The sequence below is a fragment of the Mycetomoellerius zeteki genome, unplaced genomic scaffold (genome assembly GCF_001594055.1).
Source record: "Mycetomoellerius zeteki isolate Tzet28-1 unplaced genomic scaffold, Tzet1.0 scaffold848, whole genome shotgun sequence".
Lineage (NCBI taxonomy): Eukaryota > Metazoa > Arthropoda > Insecta > Hymenoptera > Formicidae > Mycetomoellerius > Mycetomoellerius zeteki.
The window spans coordinates 198,428-225,636 of record NW_017257882.1 but is presented as its reverse complement, the minus strand read 5'-3'; the positions used below and the strand labels follow the sequence as shown (position 1 = coordinate 225,636).

The 27,209-nt window shown below is 28.2% G+C and overlaps 1 protein-coding gene across 1 annotated transcript in view; it reads right to left on the bottom strand.

The window, feature by feature from the left end:
• Nucleotides 1–442: 442 nt before the first annotated feature.
• The window catches only part of Adcy2 (adenylate cyclase type 2 Ac76E), a 40,190-nt gene continuing 13,423 nt past the window's right edge, over nt 443–27,209 (bottom strand). Inside the window, exons 2-19 of the mRNA XM_018459611.1 lie at nt 20,002–20,168; nt 18,389–18,724; nt 18,132–18,326; nt 16,663–16,769; nt 15,679–15,790; nt 8,251–8,378; nt 6,993–7,151; nt 6,104–6,236; nt 4,662–4,732; nt 4,185–4,290; nt 4,059–4,117; nt 3,533–3,703; nt 3,030–3,264; nt 2,640–2,803; nt 2,313–2,550; nt 1,642–1,896; nt 1,248–1,365; nt 443–996 (exon numbers count right to left, since the gene is read on the bottom strand). Coding sequence (XP_018315113.1) covers nt 731–996; nt 1,248–1,365; nt 1,642–1,896; nt 2,313–2,550; nt 2,640–2,803; nt 3,030–3,264; nt 3,533–3,703; nt 4,059–4,117; nt 4,185–4,290; nt 4,662–4,732; nt 6,104–6,236; nt 6,993–7,151; nt 8,251–8,378; nt 15,679–15,790; nt 16,663–16,769; nt 18,132–18,326; nt 18,389–18,724; nt 20,002–20,168 — 3,020 coding nt within the window. The 3' untranslated portion in view covers nt 443–730. The remainder of the gene's footprint in view (nt 997–1,247; nt 1,366–1,641; nt 1,897–2,312; nt 2,551–2,639; nt 2,804–3,029; nt 3,265–3,532; nt 3,704–4,058; nt 4,118–4,184; nt 4,291–4,661; nt 4,733–6,103; nt 6,237–6,992; nt 7,152–8,250; nt 8,379–15,678; nt 15,791–16,662; nt 16,770–18,131; nt 18,327–18,388; nt 18,725–20,001; nt 20,169–27,209) is intronic.

Genomic DNA, 27,209 nt, shown 5'->3' with positions numbered 1-27,209 from the left:
ACGCTGGATTGGGTTAATGTTTGAAATTTTTCTGCAATGATTCTGGAGTATCTTGTAAAAAGTAATATATGTAAAAAAATCATTTGCCTTGTCTCTGATATATAACATTAACATTTTTCTAATTCTCAACAATGATAATTATTTATACTATTTTTCGTTTTCTTTTAAATATAAAATAAAACATCGAAAGTTATCCGTTAGTAATCCGGAATATTTGTATTCTTATAAATCATATGTCGATTATTCATTTTTTCTTTAAAGCTTTTGTTTACTTATTTCATGTCACAATCTGAGATAGTGATAATGAACAGAAGTCTTAATATATAACATAAAATAGAAAAGAATAAAATTATTATTACATATTGCATTGAATACATATTGCAAATATTTCAATTTTTATGATGAATTTAAAGATAATGTAATTTCTTTATATCTTCTCGCGAAATTAAAATCTTATTTACAAGTTAAATGAGTAAATACCACGAATATTTTACAGATTTTACATAAACAGATAAATAGATCGTTAAAATTCTAAAATCACTTGATTTTCAACAATATATCTTTCTTATCCACCTAGATGATTTAAGCGAAATTCTATTTTCGGCAACGTTTCGAACTTCACTTTTTTGTAAAGATTAATAATACTCTCTCTATTGAAGAAACCTTTTTTGATCACGAGATAAAATTTGATTTTTTAATCTATTTATACTGTTTCAATGATTCGTGATTGCTAATAGCTATCTCCCTTGTCGTCAAAAGGTGTCTTCACGAAATACGTTGTAAGAGTTCCTTTGCCTTTCACGTATGTCGGACCTCGACAAACAAGCTCATATCCGGCGTTGATAAGAATCTTGGCAGTGTCTTCAGTGACTTGAATCTTACCCATCTCACCGCAACTATCCATTCTGGAAGCCACATTTACTGTATTTCCCCAAATGTCATATTGCGGTTTTTGGGCACCTACAACGCCAGCTATCACCGGACCGTGATTTAAGCCTATAATAAAAATATATTATTTCTTTATTTCACAGAATTAAAGAGACAGTAGTAATAATAACAAAGTATTAATTATTGATAAATATTAATATATAATTCTATAATATTAGTATATAATTCATTATGCAATTGTTTATCATTTAATATTCTTATTAAAAATATTTAAATTAAAAAATTTTGATGAAAAAAATTTAGTAAATGAAGGCGTTAACGATAATATATAATATTATTCCTATTATATCTGTTATTACCTATTCTCAATTTGAATCTCTGGAAAGAATCTCTGTTGATCTGATCCAGAATCGTCATAAGCGCGATGGCAAACTCGACGAGTACGATCACATTATGATCTTGTTGTTTCAGTAAGTTCTAAAACAAAGTCATAAAACAAACACAAAGAACAATATTATTTTGATAATTTTTTATATTAAAATAAAAAATAAATATTTTAAACATATATGTATACGCATTGATTTATTATGTGAAATTATTTTACACAAGATAAATATGTATTTATTTGAATAACTTCAAACTTTTAAAATTTAATCAAAATTATTGGAAAATGTCTTTATAAACAGAACAGATTTCTAAAGAAATTAAATAAGCTATGCAATTTCGACTCTAAAATTTAATTTTATGTCTTACTTTGCCATTACCATCCTCTTTTCCTGGGCTCAGACCGGACGCCAGCATATAAGTACTACCTATCGTCTTAATCTTTTCGATACCCGAGAACTTCGGCTTGAGTAAGAGTTTGTCGAAGTCACAAATGATTTCATTAAGTAGACGCAAACACTCGAGACCTTGTTTATTTATGTCGGTTTCGTCATAAAATTCCTTGTAATTCGGAATTGACGCGAACATCACTGCAATGCTGCTATATCTTTCATGATAGAGTTCCTATTAGAAGACAATAATAATCTTTGCTTCAATATCAATATATTAATAAATTAATTTTTATTAATCCTAAGTTACTATGATCGGAGATATTATCTAGGAGACCCGAGCAAAAATTTTTAAAGTATGACTATATCAAAATTTTTCTAATTACATTAAATTGTTATAACTTTTTTCCTACTCATATAAAAATAAACAACTAGTTTGAATATTCTGCATATTTTAATGACATATTTTAAGTGCTTATCGAATATTAATTATGTATGAGTTATGTATGTTGTTATGTATGTATTGAAATGTGTAAATTTCATTAATTATGGCATATAAATTAGATTTATAAAAATTATTACTTTTTAATAAATTAATTCACTGCATACATGATAAAAATAATTCTGAAAATCAGAATTTTAAGAACTGACCTGCATGGCTCTCGTAGCTAAAAAGTGATCAGCCACATGCGCTGGAAGAATGTTTTCCAAGAGAATCTTGTTGATGCCTCTCATGGTTTCTACCTCGTCTTGTTCAACTCTCAACTTACTCTTCCATAAAATATCCATTCTGGATGTGTATTCTACTTGTCTGTCGAGAATGTGTAGTATCAGACTGACGAGAACCAGTAAATATCCCACTTGCATCAGATAATGGACGCCGTAAAACCTACGAAAATGTGGCTCACGTAACATTGCAAGACCAAGCTTACGATTTATAACATGCACTGTTTGAGTTTTTAGAACGCCTTAACTTACTTGGCGCCAGAGTTCTCGTAGTACATTTGGATTACTGGTGCTTGAGAGAAGATTACGAGTATTATGGTAACGGATAGGAGCATTACGCCTAGCTTCAGCAAGAAATCGACCCTCAAGTGTGTCCAGCCAACTACTAATGCTATTACTGGAGAATATATATACACCTAAAAATGTTATTTATTAAAAGCAAATAGGTAATAAGCACGTGAGTGTATAAATTTGTCTTAAAAGAATTTTATATTAATAAAAAAATGATGATAAATAAATGCTTTTTAAATCTTTCACTTAACAAATAATATAAAAGGAATTGTTAAAAAATTTGTAAGATAATCATATGCAACATATTTTTTTTAAAGATGTAAATAATTAAAGAATTTTGAATATACACACTGGTATAATGTATCCTGCATTGTGATCAACTTCGATCAGACTAATGACTGATGATGCGATGGCTAGTAGTGCCGTTATCAAATATACTGTTATTCTAATACCCCGACTAAGTGCGATCTGATTTGTTATTTCTTCAGTATTTTCAGAGTCGGTTTTTCCACTAAACCAAGAAATTGCAGCGAATATAATTAGGGATGCTAAACCAGCTGCAAAGCAACCGTAAACTATGATGCTTCTGTGAAAATAAACGATAAAATTAATGTTTTAAATATTAAGTAGAAATATTCCTTTTGTTTATTTATTTCATTTATTTACACATCATTGTATTCAACGAGTCGACAAGTTACATGACTAAAGATATAAAAATATTGATTTTTTCACAAGTTATGACATTAAAATAGTATTAGAGTAATAGAGTAATAGAATAATGAGAAAAAAGAAAGCGAGAACTAGCTCAAGTATTATATGGTCGATTAATAATATTCGATTAAATTGTAATTCACCTTGGTAGATAGATGATCTGGATACAGAACATAATAGCGTAAACCACATTGGAGGCTACAACGTACCAAAGATATTGCTCATCCCTCTGCTCTCGATATAACTGTTCTTGACTTTTTTCCTTGAACCAAAAGGTAAAAGGCGAAATTCCTTCACTTCCGCCACACCACTGTCTACAATATACGTAAAAATAGAAACCATTTTTATATTGCAAATTAGTAAATTTAATATAAGTAAGCATGATTCTCATGTTTATCGTTTAAAAAAAATTATAATATTTATTTTAAAAGGTGTATTGAAATAGTTAATAAATTGTAATAATAGCTACATGCATACCATGTAATTATATAGAAATGTGGTGATGAAAAGAAGAGTGATATAATTATTATTAAATTTCAGTAAGCTATTAGTGTTTAAACTTGATTTTTTTTGCGTGATATTAACGTGATGTCAAACGAATAATCTTAATTTTTATTGATATGATGTTGATATAAAGTAAGTATAGATATGTATACGTATGTAACTCACTGTGTATCAAAACAGCTGGCATTATTTGCCAATAGATTTGATTCGATCATTGCTATGCTCTATCGAAAAAAAAGTACATTTTAATTATTTTATTAAAACTATTCATGGAAATAAATAGCAGCTTACTGTTAGGCCAATATTTTTCGCTAACGTTGCTTCCGCTATATTAGCGAAAGGCTTATCCGCACCCCAACATTCTACATATTTTGTCATTTTGCTACTAGGTCTGGATCTATAAAAAAATAACATTTATTATTGATATTGTTATTAAAAAAATTCTATATAACGTTGTTTTTGTTTGTTCTTTAAAAAAAATATAATGTATTATTTTTAATAAGATAATTAATCTGTAATATTAAAACAACACAGAGATAAATTTCAAAGAGTAATATATTATAAAATAAAATATTTTAAATGTGTATTTTTAATTATTTTTAATGCAATTTTCTTTTCACAATTTATTATAAAATATATAATATACTGACAATTAAAGCTTTCACCTAAAAGCTTTTATTGTGAAGCTATTACTGTTACAATATTGACATTTTTGCATAAATGTTAATTTAATAAGAACTAAATTACACAGAATTATGCAAGACATGCCTGGAAGGTATTGGTCCAGGTCCTTGTATACAATTTCCACCATTTTCCATTCCATTTTCCTCTCGATTTTTCTGTAGAGAGTAAAAATTATCAACAAATTTGCATTTTCTGGAGATATTTTTATTTTAACGCGCAACTATAATGTATTATATGTGTTAGAATTCTCGTCAGAGAGAGAATTATTTTAAATATTTCAAATAAGATTAAATTTTTTATTTTTACAAAAAAATTATCTACAGAAAATTTTTTGCTAGGAGAACATTTATCTTATTACTATAAGATATGACAAGCGAATTTCAAGCAACGGGTATCGATCACTGTCACTATTATTATCAAACACCCGTCTTTGCACAAAGAGTAATATAAATGTTTCTACGATAAGAGAAAAGTTTCAATCATTACCAGGAAGAATTTTCCGTTTTTATTACATGAAAGATTTATATTTTGCAAAATCATAGTTTGCGTATGTAGAAAAAAGTAAAAGATTTGAATAATACGCTGAAAGAAAAACGCGATTTAGCGAGCTTTTAAACAAGTTTTTAACGAGCTTCAAGATATTTATTGAAGCGATAAACGGAGTATTACGACCTAAACTTCGTTTATACAGAGATAAGGTATGGCTTAATTTACTCGAATTTCCTGTTTCACGACGAACTTCATCACTTTGTGATAGATTATTCAGTACGGTACTAATGCGGATCTTCTATTCCTTCTCATGAAGGAAGCCACTGTTCGTTTGCTTAAATTCTCCTCGTTCAATTGTCGCGAAGGTTTTAGCATTTCAGAACATAATTTGATTAAAAGAAGCATTATTTTTTTTGTAAAGAATTAAAATTTTTATTATTTTATGAACTATAAAATTCAAATAACATTGTATAGTAAATAAGTTAAATCAGAAAACCAGGAAATAAGTTAAAATTATAAAAAATTTCAGAGATTATATAAATTATTTAATATCATTGTTTGCAATATAAAAACAAAAAAAATAACTTTTAAGAATCGTACAGTTCACTTTTTCAGGAATTTTTACGTTGCTAAGTATTATATTAACATTACTCACGTACTTATTTGTTTTTTTCAATGAGAAAAATGCATTCTTCAAAATATTCTAAAAAGCAATTATTTTTTTGCAATATAAATTAACATACTACTGCAAATTGTAAACTCTCTTTAAATCAATTTTAACATTCAATCTTTGTAATTAACACTGATGAAGATAAAGTGTGTATTGCCGTAGCAAATAAGAATAGATTGGATTGTGTTTTCCTTTCGGCGATGCTGATAAGACAGTTTCTTTTGGCGAAAAATTAAGCAACAAGAGTTAAGTACAATATAAATTATTAATCAAAAATTAAAAGTGATTGTAAGTGGATAAGTGAATTAAGATTTTTGTGAAGAAAACTTTTTAAATTACAATTAATTTTTAGCGAGTTTCTACTTACTTTAGGTGGCACAATAAGAAAAGTCTCTATTTTGTGCTGAGCAAGATAACTTTCCCGAGATCCTCCGTCGCCTGGTTCAACTTCAAAACGATCACCTAATTGTAGTAGAGTAGCCTTCGTTATATGAACCCTCCTTAAAATTAAACAGAAAATACTTTTTATAATAGAATTTAAATAATATAATTATCTTTTTATTTTTTATGCATAGTAATTCGTTATCGTAAAAGAGAATGATCATTAATATTTTTAAATTATTGATATACAATAATCTGTAGTGTGCTTTCTGCAAAAAAAAGTAAAATTACTTTTATTGTTGCATAATATTAAGGCTTTATAGAATTTTAGAAATTTCAAAAAATTAATAAATATCATTAATAATCATTTTCTTTTACAATACAATGGGTTTTCTACAATAAGCCATTATTTATAAATCTTAAACCGTAAGAAATTAACCAATCCTAATCGATTATTTTTCTCACATTCGATTGTGATTAGTCAATTTCCCCTGCTTAAAACTTAAAGCTTAGGTAATGGCTTATTGTAGAAAGCTCATTATTGTAAAAGAGAACAATGACTAATATTTTTTAATTTTTTGAAATTTCTAAAATTCTGTAAAGCCTTAATATTATGCAACAATAAAAGTAGTCCTACTTTTTTTGCAATATTTTTATGCAAACAGAAATCAATTATAAGAAGAGTCATACACATTGTTATATCAATGTTTCATGAAATAATAAAACCCCCTGACTAAGAATATCCCAAGTGCTTTTCAGTACTCCGCAGACAACAGTAGAGCACTTTGTTCCGTATGTAGTACGATATAACCGTTGTACCGCAGTGTGGTAGAGATGAAGACCAATACAGATTGAGAGATGGGGAGTCGTCTTACCCTGGTAGACCGCCGCTTTCCATGTGATTGGCTAAGGTCACGTCGTCGCTCCACACGTCGAATTGCCATTTCCGCAGACCGAGTACTCCGCACAGCACGTTCCCTGTGTGAATTCCTATCCTCATGTCAACGTTAAAGCCGGTAGCCTCGCGGACAAACCTACATGCAACAAGATTTAATTTGAAAATACTTTTTATCCCGCACTTTTATGAAAACATATTATGTTACTCCTGCATTTTTGCTGCATTGCACTTCAAATTTAACGATTGTTTGATGAATTTGGTTTGTTTCATAAATTTAATTTAATATTCAAGATTCGCGGAAATATTAAAGATACTCTTTATTACAGCAATTAAATATTAGAATTAATTTATAATTAAAGAAAAATACTTTTTTACTTGATACACGAGACATTGTTACTAGAGTGTATTGAAATGTTAAATGAACAGCTATTAAAAAATAATTGGCAAATTTTTAAGAATAGACTTTTCAAAATTATCAAGGTAATAAGCAACGATTGGCTGGTCGATCACATTGTTCTGTAATTAATGTCTATATAACACTAAGTGGTTCTATTAATCCTCTAATCCACATTACCGCATTTCGATGTCTGAATAATATCGACAAATCTCACACACACACACACACACACACACACACACACACACACACACACACGTCTATATTATTAAAGCGCAAGAGACATTTAACTAGATATACATCAGAGTGTTAAATTTTCAACTATTGTCGATCATGATGATACATGTTTATAATATATTATGTAACTCACAATTGTCAGCATGATGTAAATTGTATAAAGATATTATATTTTTTACTCTTATTATGAAAAAAATTATGAAAAAAATTAAAAGTTTTTAAAAATGTTTTTCCACAATTTTTTAAACTGAATTACTGAAATAATTAGGTAGGCAAAAAATCTCTGAAATATTATTCCAATAATTATACGCATCATTGTACGTATTAAATGTGAGAAAAATGTGAAAGAAAAAAGAACACTGTCCAGTATACTCTGTAATATATTGCAATGTTCTACGTGCTTTTACGGAAAAAATCTTCCTTTTTTGTACATTCCTCTGCGCATAAAAGTAACGTCGTGTAATTATTTTCACATTTCTTTTTTCATCCTATTAAGCTTCAAGCAACAATTTTAAAAAACAAGTAGAGAAAAACGTATGTAACTAACGAGCTCTCGCTCGTTCGTAATGTAGTTTTATTACATTTTTTATTTGATCCTTACCTAATAGCATCGATCATTTGCAATCCCATATTTACACAGTTGTAAGCATGATTCGGACGGGAAACGGGAAGTCCGGAAACACAATAGTAACAGTCACCCAAAATTTTGATTCTCATGCACTGATTATCCTGAAACATCATAAATTAATTTATTATTAAGCTTTTACGTTCTGTAACAAAGTAAAAGTTTGCTTCGTTAGCTCGTGATAAAATAAAATTCTCTCTTCAAAATAGAAATTTTAAATACTTTTTAAAAGTAAAACAACAGTATATTGAATATTTTATAATTATTAATATATTTATAATTATTTTTAAATAATCCTTTATTTATATAAATTGTCACAACAAAAACCATAATTCTTCATATTGCAGTTACGATTAGTTTTAAAACAATAATTGTGAAAATATACGGTAAGATTTGTTAATTAATTAACAAAATTTCTTTGAGACTGTTGCTTTATAATTCATGCCCTCTTTTCCTTGTTACGGATAGATCTAAATATTCCCGCGGCGAATATTTCGATCTATGTTTGCGAAGATAAATATACTACAAAGTCAGAAAATAGACAGAGGCTTTTCCGGCATAGCTTTGAAAGTATCGTGTATATTTCACACAAATGGAATAAAGTTTTTCCATCTGCGTCATCGTTTGCCTATCGCGAAATATCGCACGTTTGCCAATTCAACTGCAAACGGCAGAGAAAAGAGCGATAAGTCGAAAAGTTCGAACGGATGTTGAACCAGTTGGAAAATATCTATCGACGCCTATATGATACATGACGCTATTTCTAGTGTAATAGAATACTTTTGCAGAACTTAGAATATAAAACTTGAATATAAAACTCAATTATGAATACCTTGAATTTTACTTCACTTGTGTTATATCATTATGGACCGGTTGTTCCATCTTTTGGTAAATTTTACCTGTTAGATAAATCTGGCAATCCGCGCATGTGATTGAGTAATCTTGCTATTTATCCAATAGGTAAAATTTACCAAAAGGTGGAACAACCGGGTCTATGGCCGATATTCATAGTCAGTTCTTATATTCAAGACCGTCTTAAGTACGATCTTGAGAAGTCATGAACCAATCAGAAAACCGCATTAGCGTCTTAAGACACTACTTAAGACGGTCTTGAAATAAGAATCGACTATGAATACCGGCCTATATGTATAATGTCATGTTATATCTGTCTCATTACATCTAATTTATACTTAAATCTGACACTTGAGTTGGCCCTAGTTGATCTAATTAAGATCCGATTTAGTTAGGACCTAATACCAGATCGAGTTCAGAAAGGATCCAGTTTCCTTTATATAAAGAACCCTGGAGAATAGTCTAGCGGATCCAAGAAGACTGATTCAAGTCTAATGTCATGAGACTTTAATTTTGTTACGGCTAGGATATTTTGTATGACATAAGAAAGAACCTTGTGCAATTTTCTTGGATTTATTTTCAAAAATATATAAACAAATAAATTTTATTGCAGAATAATATTTTGTAAAATGTATAATGATATTTTGTAATAATAGATGTCGATAAAATATAGAATTCGTATAAAATTGTACAAAAAAGATCACAAGAAAAGTATTTCCGTCTGATGTTATCTTTGACACGATTTATTCGAAGCTATAAGAAATTTGTCGCCGGTAAAGATCGATATTATCTTCCACCTTCATTTTCCACATCGTTAATTTATTTGTGTGACATTTATTCCCCTATTGTCTCAACTGTTTCAATTGTGTTTCTTTTCTTTTATCAAGTCCGATTTTGTGAGCCATGAAACTCATTATCAGTGAAACATTATTGGGTAATTAAAAAAATTGCCACGAGAATTATTATACAACCCGAGAGAAAGTACATTGTATTGCATTTATCGTGCTACATTTATGAGATACAAAAGAAGAAATTTCTATGTTTCTAGATATTTTCTTATTTTTTTTTATTACTATTATTACTATTTAATTATTTTACGTTGAACAAGAAGAGTTCAAATTATATTTGAGTTTTTTTATGATGTTTGTTTCAAGTGACCATTCCATTTATTTTCACAAAGAGCGATTTTTGTAGAAAAATTTTAAAACGTTTAACCTTTTTATTCTTTCAAGTTAAATTATTTTTACAATTTACAATTTATACGATTTATATTGATCGTAAAACGAAGTTTAGCTTTACTGAATGCGTATTGCAAATGAATTTTTGGTCCTTTTTGTGAAAATATGATTAAAATATAAATGTGTTTGTAGTATGTCATTACTTTTGTGTGCACTATTTTATTTTACACAGATTAAATTTTTATATAGTAATAATTTGAATGCAGCTTCTATCATCAGTTTATCCGACAATTCTCCTTAAAAGTCAATTATACTTAAAGTTCCATTGTGATGTATAATACACACAACTTCAATTTTTTAATAATATATTATACTAAAAAGTGAACCAGAAAGTCTAAAATAGAAGGCAATTCTACTAAATTCTTTTAATTTTTCATATTAATATCACTTTATCTACGAATTTATTATATTTTATTCTATGACATTTATTTTGTCGCATGAGGAATGGAGCATAACAAAATTTCAACATGTAAATTTGACACAAAGATTGAATTTGGATTATATAATGACTTTGTAAAGATTTTGTGAAGACTTTATAATGAGATTCTCTTGTAATTTCTACATTGTGACACAACAATCTGTTCGTAAATTACAATTTATTACCGAAACTCGACAGTTGCGTGACATTGTATAACGCGCGATTCAAGAAATGAGAAGTTACGAGCAACAGAAAATTACTGTGCCTCACACGTATACCAGGCTGAAATCAGCGTCAATAAATTTAGTCGACAAGACGTAGGAAATTAAATTTGGAAGATTTGTCACCCAGTTTTTTTTATCAGATCAAAATATTATATCGATCAAAATATTATGAAAATATAATCACTACTGATATGACGCAAACACTGTGCGGGATTCTTTAAGACTACGGAATTTATCCGCGTAATCCCCGTCATCGATCGGCATGCCGTTGCAATGCTTTCATCGTTATTACGATAGCGATCTAGAAGTCTGTTCTTTACTTTTTTTATTGAACAATCGTACATATTTGTTGATATTTCAAATAATTTAAATTATTATCAAAATCTGATATATCAAAATCTACTTTTTTTCAAGTATATAATTTAAGAGATATATCAAAACCAGTTCAGAGAGGGAGCGTTCCCTAGAAAACACAATTGAAATTTAGAGAATAATTGAACAATTTCAATCGGAATCCATTCCGAATAATTCATAATACATGCCCTACTTTTTTTTATTTTGGCAAAATCTATCGTTGTCTGTAAAGCTTGGTTGGAATTGCATGTAAAACCGACAAATAATAAATAATTGTTCAAGGCAATCAAACCAAATGGACCAATATACTCGTATAATACATCATGTTTGGTTTTTTGCTCGATCAACGAATTACCAAGGGCGAGAATGTCGTTTTCGTAATAAAAGAAAGAGATTTTTTTTATGAAACGATCACAGCATCCACTAGATCATATTACTGGGATTCATATCTCGTTCCGGTAACGCCATAAGACCTTCCGACCGCTATAAAAGCGAATTATGCGACGTCGTAAAGCTGCAAGCCTTGGTTTGCAATTTGGCCCCCGGCGAGCGAAATTTAGCAAGTTCCAAGCTAACTCACTTCTCTTCTAGCAGATGTTCAACTTTATAAACAATTCCTAAAACTCGAGATCGATAACGGTGGTGGCGATAGCAATGTTGCGGTTGCGAGACCGGGATGAAAAATAAATGAAACTCGAATTTTAAAATCTGTTAGCTCGCGGATGCATGCTCCAATCCTCTTTAACATTGGAAATATACTATATATACAGCATATTTATTCATTGATATTGGCTTTTATTATTATATAGCGAGTCAAATAATAATAATAAAACAATATTCATTTATATTATTATTATTTGATGAGTCAGCAAAGCTAATATTGAAATGTTGACTTGTTTACCATTAATTTTCAATAGGGAATAAAAATTAATAAATACTAACACAACAAATAATTAGTAATTGTTCTAAATTTAGTATTATATATAAATTAATTATTAAATTAAATTTTATTTTTACGAAAAATTAAATGTGTCAAGTAAATCTATTAGCGAACAAAATACTTGATAATGGAAATAAAAATTGGAATTAAAAAATGGAATTAAAAATAAATCACGACATAATTTTTTTATTTTCAATGAAGATCAATGGTTTATCTTAATATGTAAAAATTAAAATTATGCACAGAAAAATAGTTAATGAAACATATACGAGAAATGCTATCGTGTTCGCGGTGAAGAGAAATTTTCTATTTTAATAGAATTATATTTGAATCTAAAAATGCTAGGTAAGAATTATGGTTTTTTCTGTTTGCCATTATTCTCACTCGTTCTTTCGATTTTCCGCAAGCTGCGAAAAGTGTAATCGGATAGTATACTTTACAATCATACTATATCTAATGTAGCTATAAACTAATAAAATTATGGAAGAAAATAGAATTACAACATTGCCCGTCCCTTTTTATTAATACAAATATATGAATGTATTACTTCGTAGCAAAAAATATCCTATAATTTATCCAGATGGAAAAGTCACTGTAGATTCTATTGAAAGCACAAAGATTCTCTTTTCTTTCCACTCCAATACGAACAAGCTTTTTACTTAATCTAAATGTGCTGGTAAAGCACTGATTTCTTGAGAATTCAAGAATTACGGACTCAAGATTAATATTGTGTCTTATTATCATTCTAAAAGTAATTTTCCGCACTAATGTAGTGTGAAGCGAAAATTCATGCTTTTTCTTTGCCAAAAGAAAGAATGTAAGCGACATCCGATTATGAATACAAAACCGCGCAATATTGTATACGCTGTCTTCTTCTATAGTTTTATTAGCGTGTAGCTATATTAATTTTAGCTTAAAAATTACTTCTTTTACAATTTGAAAAATCAGAAGAATAACTGAATATGATGGCATGTAAAATAAACTAGCGTTTCTCATCTAGCGTTTTTAGATTCAAATCATTTTATTAGAAAATAAAATTATTCTTCATTATTTTTTATTTTTCTTTATTTTTTAATTATCTTTCTAAGCATAATTTTAAATTTTAAATCGATTTTTACTGAAAATAAAAAAGATGTATGTTGCATTGCTATGAAGACTTTTTCTTTAATTTTTATTTTTATTAAGCATTTTGTTAGGTAATGCTTTTACTTTACAAGTTCGATTTTTCACGTAAATGAAATTTTTGTGAAATAGAATCGATGTTGTGATTTATAAAAAGAAAGATAGAAGGTAGTTGTCAGTGAGAAACAAATTGCGCACATTTTTGCGCAAATCGAAATGTTCGAAAGAAACCTTTTATCTTCATTCTATGGCTTGATTGAATGACATTCAATACTTGTCGGAAAAGTACAACCGTCGCACACCATATTTTAGAATTTTTGAATTTTCTAACTATTATAAAAATTATCTATTATTTTACAGAATTGTATTATTTTAATAAATCCTATTGTATTGAACACAAAATATTTTATTTTTTAAATATATCTTCTTTCATTTCTTTTCATTGTCATTTCTAATATATAAAATACATCTTTTTCAAAATAATTTGCAAAAATAATATTAAATGTTAAATATTTTGTATACAATTTATTAGAAATTCGAGGTATTTAAAATAGCAATTAAAACAAAAAATATTTTATTAAATATACTTTACTTTGAACGAGATTTATGAGATTGGTTGATCATTTGTAATTTTACGGAAAAACTACGTTTTATATGCATCAGACACAATTTTTTGCAGGAATCTCATTTGTATTTAAAGTGAATCATTTAACTTTCAACTTTCTAACGAAATTAGAATTGTAAAAACGTTTTGAAATATACCTATCAATAAAATTCTAATTTTTAAAAACACTTGTGGGAAATTATAAGTTAAAATAAAAAATAAGAATCTTATTTTTAGACCGTACAATGTGAGAAACACAATTAATAATAGAAATTTAACAGCCTATACCGGTCGAAGCCAGATCTTTAATGCTTTAAATAATTCACATTAAATTATTTAAAGCATTAAAGATCTAGTTTCGACCGGTATAGGCTGTTGAATTTATATTATTAATTGTGTTTAAAATAAAAATATAACTGTGTGAAAAGTTATAAAAATATTATAAAAAAATTTTATATAATAAAATTAGTGCATTGTATTGTACTTCAGTATCTAAAATAACTGCTCTCTTTGCAAATTTTATATTTTTATACTTTATTTAAAATATATATTTTTTTAGTTTAACTTTTAAATAAACGCACTTAACTGTATGTCATTGCAATGAATTATCGCAAACATGACACATGTATAAAACAAATAGAATTGCTACACTTGCGAAAGAGCATAATGCTCTTTTGATAGCGATTTGGTGAGTCGCAAACCCGGAAATTATATTTAGTCAACGAGGAACTCTGATTGAAAGACATATTGACGGACTGAAATTCAATTTGTACTTTGCTGAAAAACATTATATTTAAATCGTTAAACGGAAATAAACACGCGCAAAGAATCAAAAATATTTTACAAATAAATATTGAATAATTTTTTAAATTGCAGTGTTTAGCAATGACAAACTTTTCTTTAATTTTAAATTAAAATTTTCAATAATTATATTGTAAGCGAAAGGATTTTTTTTTACAAAAATTAAAACTTCTCTCTATGTGCTAGATTTTTGTAACATTAGAGTTTTAAAATATATGTTTGCACATTTTTTTATAGAATAACTTTCAATAAACAAATTTTATTAGATTTTATTAAATTTTATTGAATTTAAGAATTTGAAATATTTAAATGTTATTCTCGTGTAAACTGAAAGTACATTTTCAATGTCCCTCTTTGTACAAGTGATAGATGATCATACGCTTGTTGGTAAAGGGTAAAAGGTTTTAGACATTTTATTCGCTTCGCACTAATGGATCCATAGTCGACCTTAGGTTAGGCGACAATATTGACGATAATACACATTATAGCAAGAAATCTAGTGTTGCAAGTCACACAGTATGTGACCCTCTCTTCCATCATCAATATTGAATTATTTATTTCATGTTAAAATTGATTTTAGAAATAAATTTAGTACATAACTATTTTAAACTTACATTAGTAAAAAAGGCGTAGTATGTATATAATTATTTTTAATGGAATTAATTCTATTAAATAGAATTTAACATAATTAAATTTTTTTTATTTAAAACAATTCTTGGAGGAACATTGAAGGTGTACGAACAATTTTGATAGGAAGGAGCTTTAAATAATAAAAAGTTTATTATTTTAAACTACGTCAGGTTTAATTAAAAATAAATTAAATTTAACTTAATTATTATGTTTTCTTTTACCTGAGCTATTTGATCGAATCTGCCAAAGAGTTCGTTGAGCGTCTTTACAAGATCGGAAGCTGAAAGCTGCTCTGACAGAGGTGTGAAGTTGACAATGTCTGCGTAGAGAATGCTATGCAATCAACAAAGATATATTGTTTTAAAAAATATTTTGTGTATTGCAAAAAATGTCTTGACAAATAGAAATATCTAAAACAGAAATAAATTTAATAATATTAAAATTATTGTTATAAATGTTAATATTATTTTAATGCTTCAATAATTTAACAGTATCTCTATTATAAAGAAATAGAGCAAAAAAACAATGGATGTACTTAATAAATTAACTAACGCTTTGTCAAAGAATTTTAATATGACAATTGAAATTTAAATATATATAAGGAACGTTTTATTAATCTTAGGACCATATAAGATGTGTGTACTTCAAAGAAAGAGGCATTGAGGAAAAATCGTTTTTGTCGAATCTACAAGTGAGCTCGATTGAATCTGCACAATCGAGTGATCATGTGATTTAAATTCAGATGCATCGCTAGATCGATAGATAAATAAAGGACAGGCGACCAAAGGCAATGTGCGACACGTGCAGCGTGCGTTTATTTCAATGCAATCAATATTCCTTGCCATCATCCTCGACCCATATAATCCTCGGGAGAACTAAATACGCGCGCGCTTTCGCTAAATACACTGATTATGATTAAATTATTCCCGTTCTTGACCTTAGGACCGAGGAACGGGTCTTTATTTTATTTTTAACATTAGCTTTCTTGTTGCGAATCGATTCGTTTAAATGCTTATATAAACGAAATATTGTATCCCCCTCAAAAAGCAATTGCGATTTAAGTTAAATCCCTTACGAAATAAAAATTGTAATTTATTTTGAATTTATAACAATATATCACATTCTAAGATTAATATTTTATAACAATTAAATAACTATCATAGGGATCAATTTTGTTACAATCACTAATATATGTAATAAATTACCTTACGTTGTTATGTCGTTGTACATACATCTCTTGGAAAGTGGTTTGTTTATGCTTATTAGCTTCCTGACAAGCATCCGCCATCTTCAGCATTATACTCCTCTTCACCTGCGATATGTATTATAGCAGATTATATTTTAATATTTTTTTATTCGCGATATAAATGTAATTTATATAGATATTATCGTTACTATGACTGTGCAATTTTTAACGATTATAGAAATATACACACTATCCGATGCAGTCTATACATCCCTATGACGTATTACATTGGAAATTTATGCGTCATATAACACGGCATCGACGGGGAACATTATATATACCATAGTTTTCGATTAGTAGATTAACATGTAAATCATTCATTCAACCATAAATTATTCATGTCACCACTAAATGTCATTATATAATGCATTATTTGTATTGGCCGAAAATAACCGACATTCAAATCGCAATCAGTTTTAACGAATAATTCGCTCCGCATTGCAAGTGCTATTAAAAATAATCAATTATAAGTAAAAAAAAAATATTATTTAAGAACAAAAATATAATTAATAACCTATCCAATTATTTTTATAAACGTTTGTGGTAAATAACAATCTTAAACAATCTATATACGTCGCTAGCACTCGCAAATTCTCAAATTTATATTATATGTTTAAATGTATATTATATTTAAGTCTGAAACACAAGCTGTAGCAATTTTTGCGGACAGTAAAAATCATAGGTATATATTTAAAAGAAAAAGTAGATGAAAAGGCATTCTTGCAATGAAAAGAAATATCTTGTTAAGGGGAGTCTTCAACATATCTTTTAAAATGTATCATCCTCGATATATGTTAAACGGAATTCTCTGAATATGTTTTTTTGGAGGTGTGATAAAAAAAGTTTTCCGAACTTTCACTCCATCAAATCATTGATGTAAACCTTTGCTGGCTGCGTTTGTTCGACTCTCATTTCGAAGTTCTTACAAATTTAAGTCTAACTTTATAGAAAACTTTAGCGCGAATCGTTAATTACTTTCATCAAGAAACTTCTTCGCAGAAGTTGTCGTCTGTTTTTTATTAAAGTGCGATATGATATTTCTTAAATTTCCATCTCATGTGATTGTAGTACGCGCAAAATACGACTGAAAACGATTGTTCGGAAAATCGCGCGTATATGAGAACTTTTATTTTCTTTTCTATCTGAAAAACTATTTGTTTCCGTAAAATGTGAACGCCTATATATTTCATCCATCGCATGATTTTGTTAAATTAATTCTGTGATTAAATATAGTTAAGTAAATATAGTTAGTAGTCAAACGTAGGTTGAAACTTAATTAAACATTGATCGAATAGCAGGTGAGTGTAACAATAAGAAGCTTTTTCATTATATATTCATCTACGCACAGTGGAAAATTCCCTGCGGAACTTTCCTTAATGGATTGTAATCGAGATTTTAATTAGATCATGGAGCATTTTTATTGCTCACCTCTGCCGCAATGTAAGCTGGAATAACGCTGAGTAATAATTGTTCCTGCTGCTCTCTTTCGCATTCAAGCTTGATTCGCGATTCGATCACCGTCTTTGTGCCGGAGAAAGTTTTGCGATGGGCCATCATTGTTAGAATCCTGTAGTACATACCTGCGAGGATAGCAGCCAGAAGGAACATGATCTCCACAAGAATCTGTTAAAATAAATTTTTCTAAAATGCCCAGTTCGTAAATTTATTGAAGCCTATGCATTTACCTGAATTATGTTGTAATAACTCATTAGATCATCGGAAAGAAGTCTTCTTGAAATATGTACGAGAGCCAGAACGCAGCCAATAATGAGTGGTATTTGCCATCTCATTTTAGGTAAAATAGCGATTATTGATAAAATGCAGACGAACAAGGGCAGGACGCCTTTTAATATTAAAATTCCTAAACCGAGTATAATGGAGGATGTTAAACCTATTAAAATCCTGGACCGCTTAGAGATCATAGTCGAAGGTAACTGGGTGACCACTAAAAATGTCAAAGAGGCGATGAGCATAGCTGTTAATGCCGACACACGTACAAGATTGGTTATATTGGATAGCTTCTGAAAAAGAAATTAATATTAAAAGTATTAAGCACAAGCAAGATCAATTATAATCTCATATTTATAATCAAACTTGTGAAATTATTTTTAAAAAAAGCATCGTTTTCTTCTTTTTTTAAAATATTTATATGATTTTTAATATTTAAATCTTTAATTAATATTAATGTTTAATTTAATGCAATTTAAATAAATTTTACATTTACAATATTTTTGCTAATGTAGAATTATACAATAACTAGAATAACCAGCATGGAATAACAAGCAGAAAATACTAAAAATTATGAATTATGTAGCGGGAAAAGTTATATTGACGAAATGTGAAACGAAACACGAAATATCGAAACAAATAGAAACATACAGGTAAATAAAAATCAAATAAACATATCCGTATTTTATCAAAACTTTTTTTGTAAACACTGTCAGGATCTATTATTCTTTAGTTTGTAATTTCATTCAACTTTCTCTCTCTCTCTCTCTCTCTAGATCTTGAAATAAAGTCTGATTTTATTTCTATTTCATCTTTTAATATCGATAAGATGCGAGAAGAAATCTTCGAACTGAGATAAATCACGTTATCAATTTTCTCGCATGTCCTGCGAATAGTTGGCGCGAAAGTATCAACATTGTCCATTCTCGGATCCAATCTTAGAGCATGATGTTATATACATTCTTCGTGAATCTATCGGTTTGAACAGCTTTCGTGTGTTGCCTATAGGCTCTTTGCATCTCCAATATCAATATTAATTCTTGGCTCAGTTAACAAATGCTCTGTAGTTCAATTTTGGGACAGGTTTACGAAGAATATGCACACTGTCGAGAATCACTTTGTACCAATATCGATCCATTACAAAGCCGTACTAGAGTTTTAATTGAAAATTAATTACAGCTTGGAACATCATCTCGTAACGTCTGCTCCTCAAGGAGTAATATAATGCTCCAACTTAGGAAAACTTGAACATCTTGCTAATGAGCATTGATTCTTGAAAATAGCGATTAAATGAGAATGAAACATAGTATTGTGAATTAAGACAAAACTTAGCAAGAAATAAGAAAGCAAGAGTACGAAAATACCAAGAAAGAAAAAGAGAGGATTTTTATTCTAAACTTTTTGGGTAAATAAGATTAATATAACAAAAAGTCATTTTTAGATCATTTTTTTACTTTAAAGTGACAACTAATTACTACTTGATTAATATGAAAAAAAATAAATATATAATAAATATATAATTATATATATGATTACTTATAATTTAAGCTAGAAAAATTATGATATTTACATCATAATCGGTGAAGCAAAGAGCACCTAGAGCGATCAACGAGGCGACGGCGGCAATGCTGAGTGTTCCTGTGTAGAGAGACGCCGTCAACTTTCCTTCATACTTGTCGCGAAGTTCCTGAAGTTCCTTAACGCCAGCATCGTCGCCAGTAGTATCACCGAGACTTTCTGAAAAAAGTATTGTTGCAGTTTAACTTTGTCATATTCATATATCGCGTGTGTGAAACTAATGTGTGTGCGAAGCAATTGTTGGAGAACAATTCAAGGAATTTGATATACCTTGTATATTTCAATGCAATATTTGGTCGTTATATTGCGAGAAGATATCAAATAGACAGAAAAATGAATAAAAACTGCATGAGATGCACATGTATGATTTATATTTAACTAAATACTTTATATTTAATGTTATGTCTATTAGTTCTAAATAATACATAGATTCACTATCAATTTATTAAAAAAGAATATAGTATAAAATGTTTAATGATTACATTATAAATGTATGTATATAATTAATAATTGTATATGCACAAAAGAACTGTTTCATTAATAACAAATCAAATTATTCGTATAAACTTTTTATTCCACTTTTAATTTTATGAATACCTTTAAGTAAATCATCTTTTAATGAATATCTTTAATCTTTATATTTGCTTTGACATAAATGTAACAGGGAAATATATTGCAAGTGTTAATTAACATTACAACATTGATAGCTTAAGGCATATTGTTTATTTACAATGTGTATACAACATAGTAATAAATTCTGATACTGCGTTGCCGACACAATCCAACGAGGAATTACTAATTTAATACATTCTGACTTCTCTTTGAAAAGGGCTTTGATGTCGTAATGCGTAGGACTGTAACTAAATATGTATGATGTTGCATTGTGGGCACTTCAGTCATAGGAAGGTTTAATTAATAATCTGAACGCGAACAAAATTCATGGTAGTTATACGCAGTACGTGTTACCCAACCATTCAATTATTCCATCAGCATCTTTTTTTTATTAGTAATTATATATATATATATTTATATTTACTGTACAATTGTGTACACATACGCGCGCTTGTGCGCACAAAGTGAAATTATTTCCTCGAATATCTCCGAAGGAAAGCATTATTAGGGAAAATGTTTTAAATAAAAGCTGCTTGTAATTTTGAGAAGCAAAAAAATAACCCAGGGATGATTTTGAGTGATGTAAAATTCACATTCAAATAATATTAAATTTTTAAATAGAAAGCAGTATTTTTTTAATTATAGATTTTTATTATTACGAAATGTGTGTTTTTGAAATAATGATTTTATTAAACTCCTTCTTATTAAGAACATTCTGAATATGAGTTTTTAACGTTTAAATATTGCCGACATTAACATTGCTCAAGGTATATTGTAGCAATTTCCTGGATACATGCTTTAATATTCAGTCTTTTTTTATTTTGCCGATAATGGACGATATATAGCGTCCATAAAATAAAAATTTATCAGGAAATATTTTTAAAGAGTAAACAGAAAAAGGATTAATAGACATCTATATATAGCAAAGTTGAAATAAAAAGAAATTTAATTAAACTGATTAAACATATAAATTCTTGTATCTAAATACGAAGAAGATAAAAATAAAAATTGTAGATAAAAATAGAATAATCTTTATATCATATAAAGATTCAGACACGTAAAGTTTTGTCTGATCTTAAACCAGAGAAAATAAAATATAAATGTATAAATGGAATTATTTATCTAATATATTTTTTGGAAATCGCGATATAATTTAAAAAACGTTTTTATCTATTATTATGTACTTTAATTCATAAACATTGTCAAATTTTTTTATACATTATTTTTTATACATTAATTTTATAATAATAGTGACAAGATCTTATTATGAAGTAATGCATATTACAATGTGAATATTACGTTTCCGCAACTTTGCATGATAAAAGGAGTGCGTGTCGAGTTGTAAGAGCAAATTGAATTGCTTTACTATATTTCTCCTCTTATCACCCTTATTAAAAAATCTAATATTTTTATTTTATGGTGTATTCCAGCCTGTAAATTTTATCTCATTTTAAGATAAAAGAAAAAAATTTGATTAAGCCATCAAAATTATTCACAAGGCTTCATGACTCTCAAGGTTCATTCGTGGTAACGTCCTATCAATTCGTGTCGATACAAACTTGATATGTGCAGTGAATGATATGCGTGAGAAGAGAGAATATTTTGAAAATGTCAAATATCGAGCGTGTTAATCTATAATATTGTATAATGTATAATCTATAATATCAGTATAACGAAATGTAAATGGCAAAAAATTTTAATTATCAAAATGTCAGCATTTACGTTTTTATTATATATTTAAACAATATATTTAAACAATATTTATGAACTCATAGATATTATGTTAATATTAATAATCTATTTTAAAATAAAAACGATAAAAAAGGTATCAAATAAATATATCAGTTAAAAAAAATAGTACTCTCAAATAAATAAAAATATTGTAACAGTCTTTTCGTATACAAAAATAAATTTAAAAACCTTTGAAAACATTTAATAATTTTAAGCAAAAATTTTGAAAAGTATATTACAATATTATTTTGTTTAAATATATTTTTGCTAAAAAAGTATGTTGCGTCAATTAAAATAAAATTTACATCAACATTATATTAGGTATACATTTACTTTTTAGTTACTTTTAATTCTTTGAATTTCAGTATTTTAAATGAAAACTATTTATAATAGCTTTAAGGTTATTTATTAAACGGAATAGAACATTGTTTATTTTATTTTTATCTGGTTTAAAATATTATGACTTATATATAAAACGCGCTTTTATATACAAATATACGCACTTTTATTTTTAAAATTCTACATGTAGTGTAAACTATGTGTTAAAGCTAACATCGTCATAAACGCATTCTACATACGAGCCTATAACTGTAATTTTTAATTGGTTTCTGTTACAATAATGTTACTATGTTTATCAATTTTTATAAATGGTTTAATCAATTATTTGACTATTTACTACTGCTGTAGCAAATGTTTATTAAATAAAAAGGCGCAGCCCCCGTTTCGCGTGAACGAGGTACGCAACTCTGCAAATGCATTAACTTAATTGATAGAAATTGTCGTCGCGTCGGTGACTAAACGAATCAACTTAATCTGCTAATGAAACAAACCGCGTTCAGACACGCGATCACAACTAATAGTTCAATGAAAACAAGGAAAACGTCGTCGATGATTCTAATTAGCTGCTGCTTTTTTGTGTTGACATTCGCTATTTGCATGAAGGTGTGCAATTAGGCACCTTGTCAAAGTGAATACGCTCAAAATCATCATGATTTCGTTCTATTGCTGTGTCATGCGTGTGTATCTCCATCGCGTTGTTTCTGTGATTCGCAGTACGTGTAAATTATGATAATATTGTGTGACAAGTAACGTAATATTACATGCTCGATATTATGACGTAACAATCAACTATAAATGAGACAACGACAATACATAATAAACGTAATATGAAGAGAAATAAAATGATTATATGCTACGCATATAATTAATGGTCAGGTTTTCATTTACATTTTTTTGTTATTATTTATCTCTAATAAACTAACAATTTAAGTTTTTGTAAAATAGTCAAAAGTCTATTATATAGTATAAATGACCTATAGTACCTAATAGTATACACAATGCGATTCATAACTTTTAAAACAAAAAAATATGTAAAATAAAGAATATGATGTAAAAAATACTTTAAATATTTTTTTAATTTAAAATAGGATCCTTTATAATTAATACATCGCTGTGCTCCTGTTTTCAATCTTTCTATCGAATATAATATTTCTCTTTTATAATCGTCTTTAGTTAAACAATCACGACCATCATCGGCTCGAATTTCTGGAATATCAAATTTTTGATCATTTAACTGTAAATTCGGTTTTGAAAACAAAAAATAATTAAAGGGAGATAAAATGAGGAGAAAGAACGTTGTGATATTACGATATTTTTTTAAGCCATTCAACATATTCCAGAAATTCAAACTGCTGTGATCAACTGAATACAATTATGAAAAAAAGACGATGCAAAAGTTGAAAATGAAAGCAGAACGTATTGATTGTAAAGGATCGCATTTCAAACAAAAAAATGTTTGAAATACTTTCCGACATGTTCTTCGTTTTATATCATTTTTATTTCGAAACTTATAGACCGCATGCAATTATTATAAACAATATGTACTGACCCATTTACAGTTGTATATTCCTTGTAAAATAGGTATTGCACTTTATAAAAATGGATTTTCATATGTGCATTTATATTTCTCTTTTTTCTTTTTTGACGAAGATCGTCGCAATTTGTTGTGAAATATAATGTGTAATTTGTTGTGACAAATCGTAATTAAATAAATTGAGAAGAATTTTTCTTCAATAGAATAATTCATTCGTTTCTTTGCGTTCATGGAGCTTTCAGTATCTTCTCTATGCTCGCAGATTATTTATTGTATGAAACATATTCGCATAGAAATTGTAAAGATATTTTCTTTTCAATTTCTTGTAAAAGCTCCAAGTAAAACTACTATTATATATTATACACCATATTATATATATATATATACACCATATTTTCAATACAAATAATATTTCTGCTAAAACAAACGTCAATTCTTCTTTGTGTTATCTCGGTTCTTCCAATATTAGCAATGTTACTTTTGTAGTAAACAAGTTCGAAATGTATCGACAAGGAAAGAAGACTACAAAGTTCATAAATCTTTAGCCTCAAATAATGTTGTTCAATTTCATTGTTGTAACTATTAATATTAATATTATCTTAAGAAACTTGGTGCAACTGGCGCGTTGTCTACAAATTGCAGATTGCGAAGCGTCACTCCAAACGGGAAATACGTCTTGTCGCCACCTTGTCTTTGGGTTGCTTACAAACCATGAGTCTCGAAGTTTCACGATTGCGTCGATTCAACAATTATCGAACTTTGTACATCACACTAGTTTCACGTTTCCGCGTTTTCCACTGGATTCTCCGCATCGCAGTAAGCGAATTCAATAATGTAATGTCGAGTTGTACAATATGTTAACTACAATTTGGAGATTGTAAATTGCAAAACAATCAATTATCTCTTTATTTTAATTGATAATCTTAATAGTGACATTAATCTCTTGCTGTATTATTTTATTTTTAAAAATTTCTTTAATAAGTTTTTAAAATAAATAACTTTCTTTATTTTTATTATTTCTCTAATATTTTCTTTAATATTTGTCGATCTCCTTTTCTCTTATTTATTAAATTATTCTCTTTTGTTATTTTATAATAAAGTGCTATCTATATATACAATTAAGCAAGTAAAAATGTGTTTATTATGCATTTATTAATTTGTAATTAAATTTCTTTATTTTTCATTCCTCCAAAAGAGAAATTAAATTTTTATGGTTTTCGTTTTCTGATGAGTTGACCAAGTTTTCACCGTATGATGCAATTAAGAATTGCTTGCTAACGGTCGACTGACTACATTTGGATTTTATGTATGCAAATAGAAAATAAACGCTGCGCTGGATGTCTGGCTAATAAACTGGCTACAGCTTGATTCCTCTCTTTCTGTATTTCTAACACAAATTGATAATGTAAAAAATTTTTTCTGCATCGTTCTTACCTAATTTACAGACCGCTTGACGTGTGATAAGAATATTCTATAAGTATATCTAAGTATATTTGTTCGTTTAAATTATTCGTAACACAAATTTAGAGGGAATTCAGCTGCAATATATTTTTACATTCTACAAAATCTAGTATAACCCCTTTTTCCATAAAATGATCTTTTTTTATAATCATGAAACAAGAATAATGAACATTCCATTCCATTTATACGTAAAAAAAATTTAACATGAAAGAATATTATTTATATGTATATCAAATTTCATTACTTACATCATACATACGTAGCACAGAAAGCGCTTGTATGAAAGTGACAGAAGCGCTTTCTGAGCGCTTTACAAACGCTGTGCTATGTGAGATATATACTAATACTGTTATACGCTCAAAAATGATGTTCCGAGCTTTCATATTACAGCATTCTAATTACTTTAAAAATCTTAATTTTAAGAAAAGAATATAATAAGGCAAATGTAAAAGTGAGAATTACATTAAGCTAAATAAGAATTACATAAAGCTAAATAACAAAAGAATAAACAGAAATAATATTAATCATGATAATTAAATTATTAATGAATTATTAAAAAGCATATCTTATATAAACAATACTTGCATTATTTTGAGGTTGAAAATTTTATTTACATAGTTTTATTCACATAATGTTTAAATATTATTAATATTTGTATATATATATACGCACGAAACATGTTTATTATTTTAATTAAATTTTTTTCCTTTATGCGCTTAATAAAGATTTATACATATTTTTTATTTTATTTGTTCAAAAATTTAATAGATATACTTCAGGAAGAGAAAATAACGGAAACAAGCAATGAGTTATTTACTATTTTATTGCTTACTGTTTTATTTACAACAATTGCATGCGGTAACGTGAACAAATGATACTCCCATTGGACGACGCACCCTCGTTGACTGTCACGCACGTGTTCACTGTTATTTATCTCTATACACCCATAGAATCGAAAGGCTATACATACTCACAATGGTTTTTTTAATAAATATGAATTCTTGTTGAGGCAATGAGATGTTTTCAATCAATATTGATGAAATTCATATTTACGGATTTTCTTCCCGAAAGAAAGAGAAGGAAAATAAAAAGAGAGGAAGAGAAAAAAATAGAGAGAGAGAGAGAGAAGAGAAAGGATTCGTTCCACATACGATTTCTAAAAAATATAAACCGTGTGTTTATTTCCATGATTTCTGAAAAATATAAATCACCTTATTTAATCCCAAAAACGACGTGAATAAATAAATATCGTAGTTGGTACAATTTCCTTCTTTTTAAATATCTATTTATTTATAATTAATTCCGTTTCTTAACATGAAATAGAAACACAGGGCTTAGAATCTACAATGAATTTTCATGAAGGAAAACAATAGCGAACCAATACGCCGCTATTTCCAAATTCCGTATGTATGGGACGGAATGTGTAATTGCACGTAATCGGGCACGACGCATCGACCGTGGCGATGCTACAATTGCGCTTCGTTGGGAGATACCGATTGTGCGGTGCATACCGATGTCGCGGG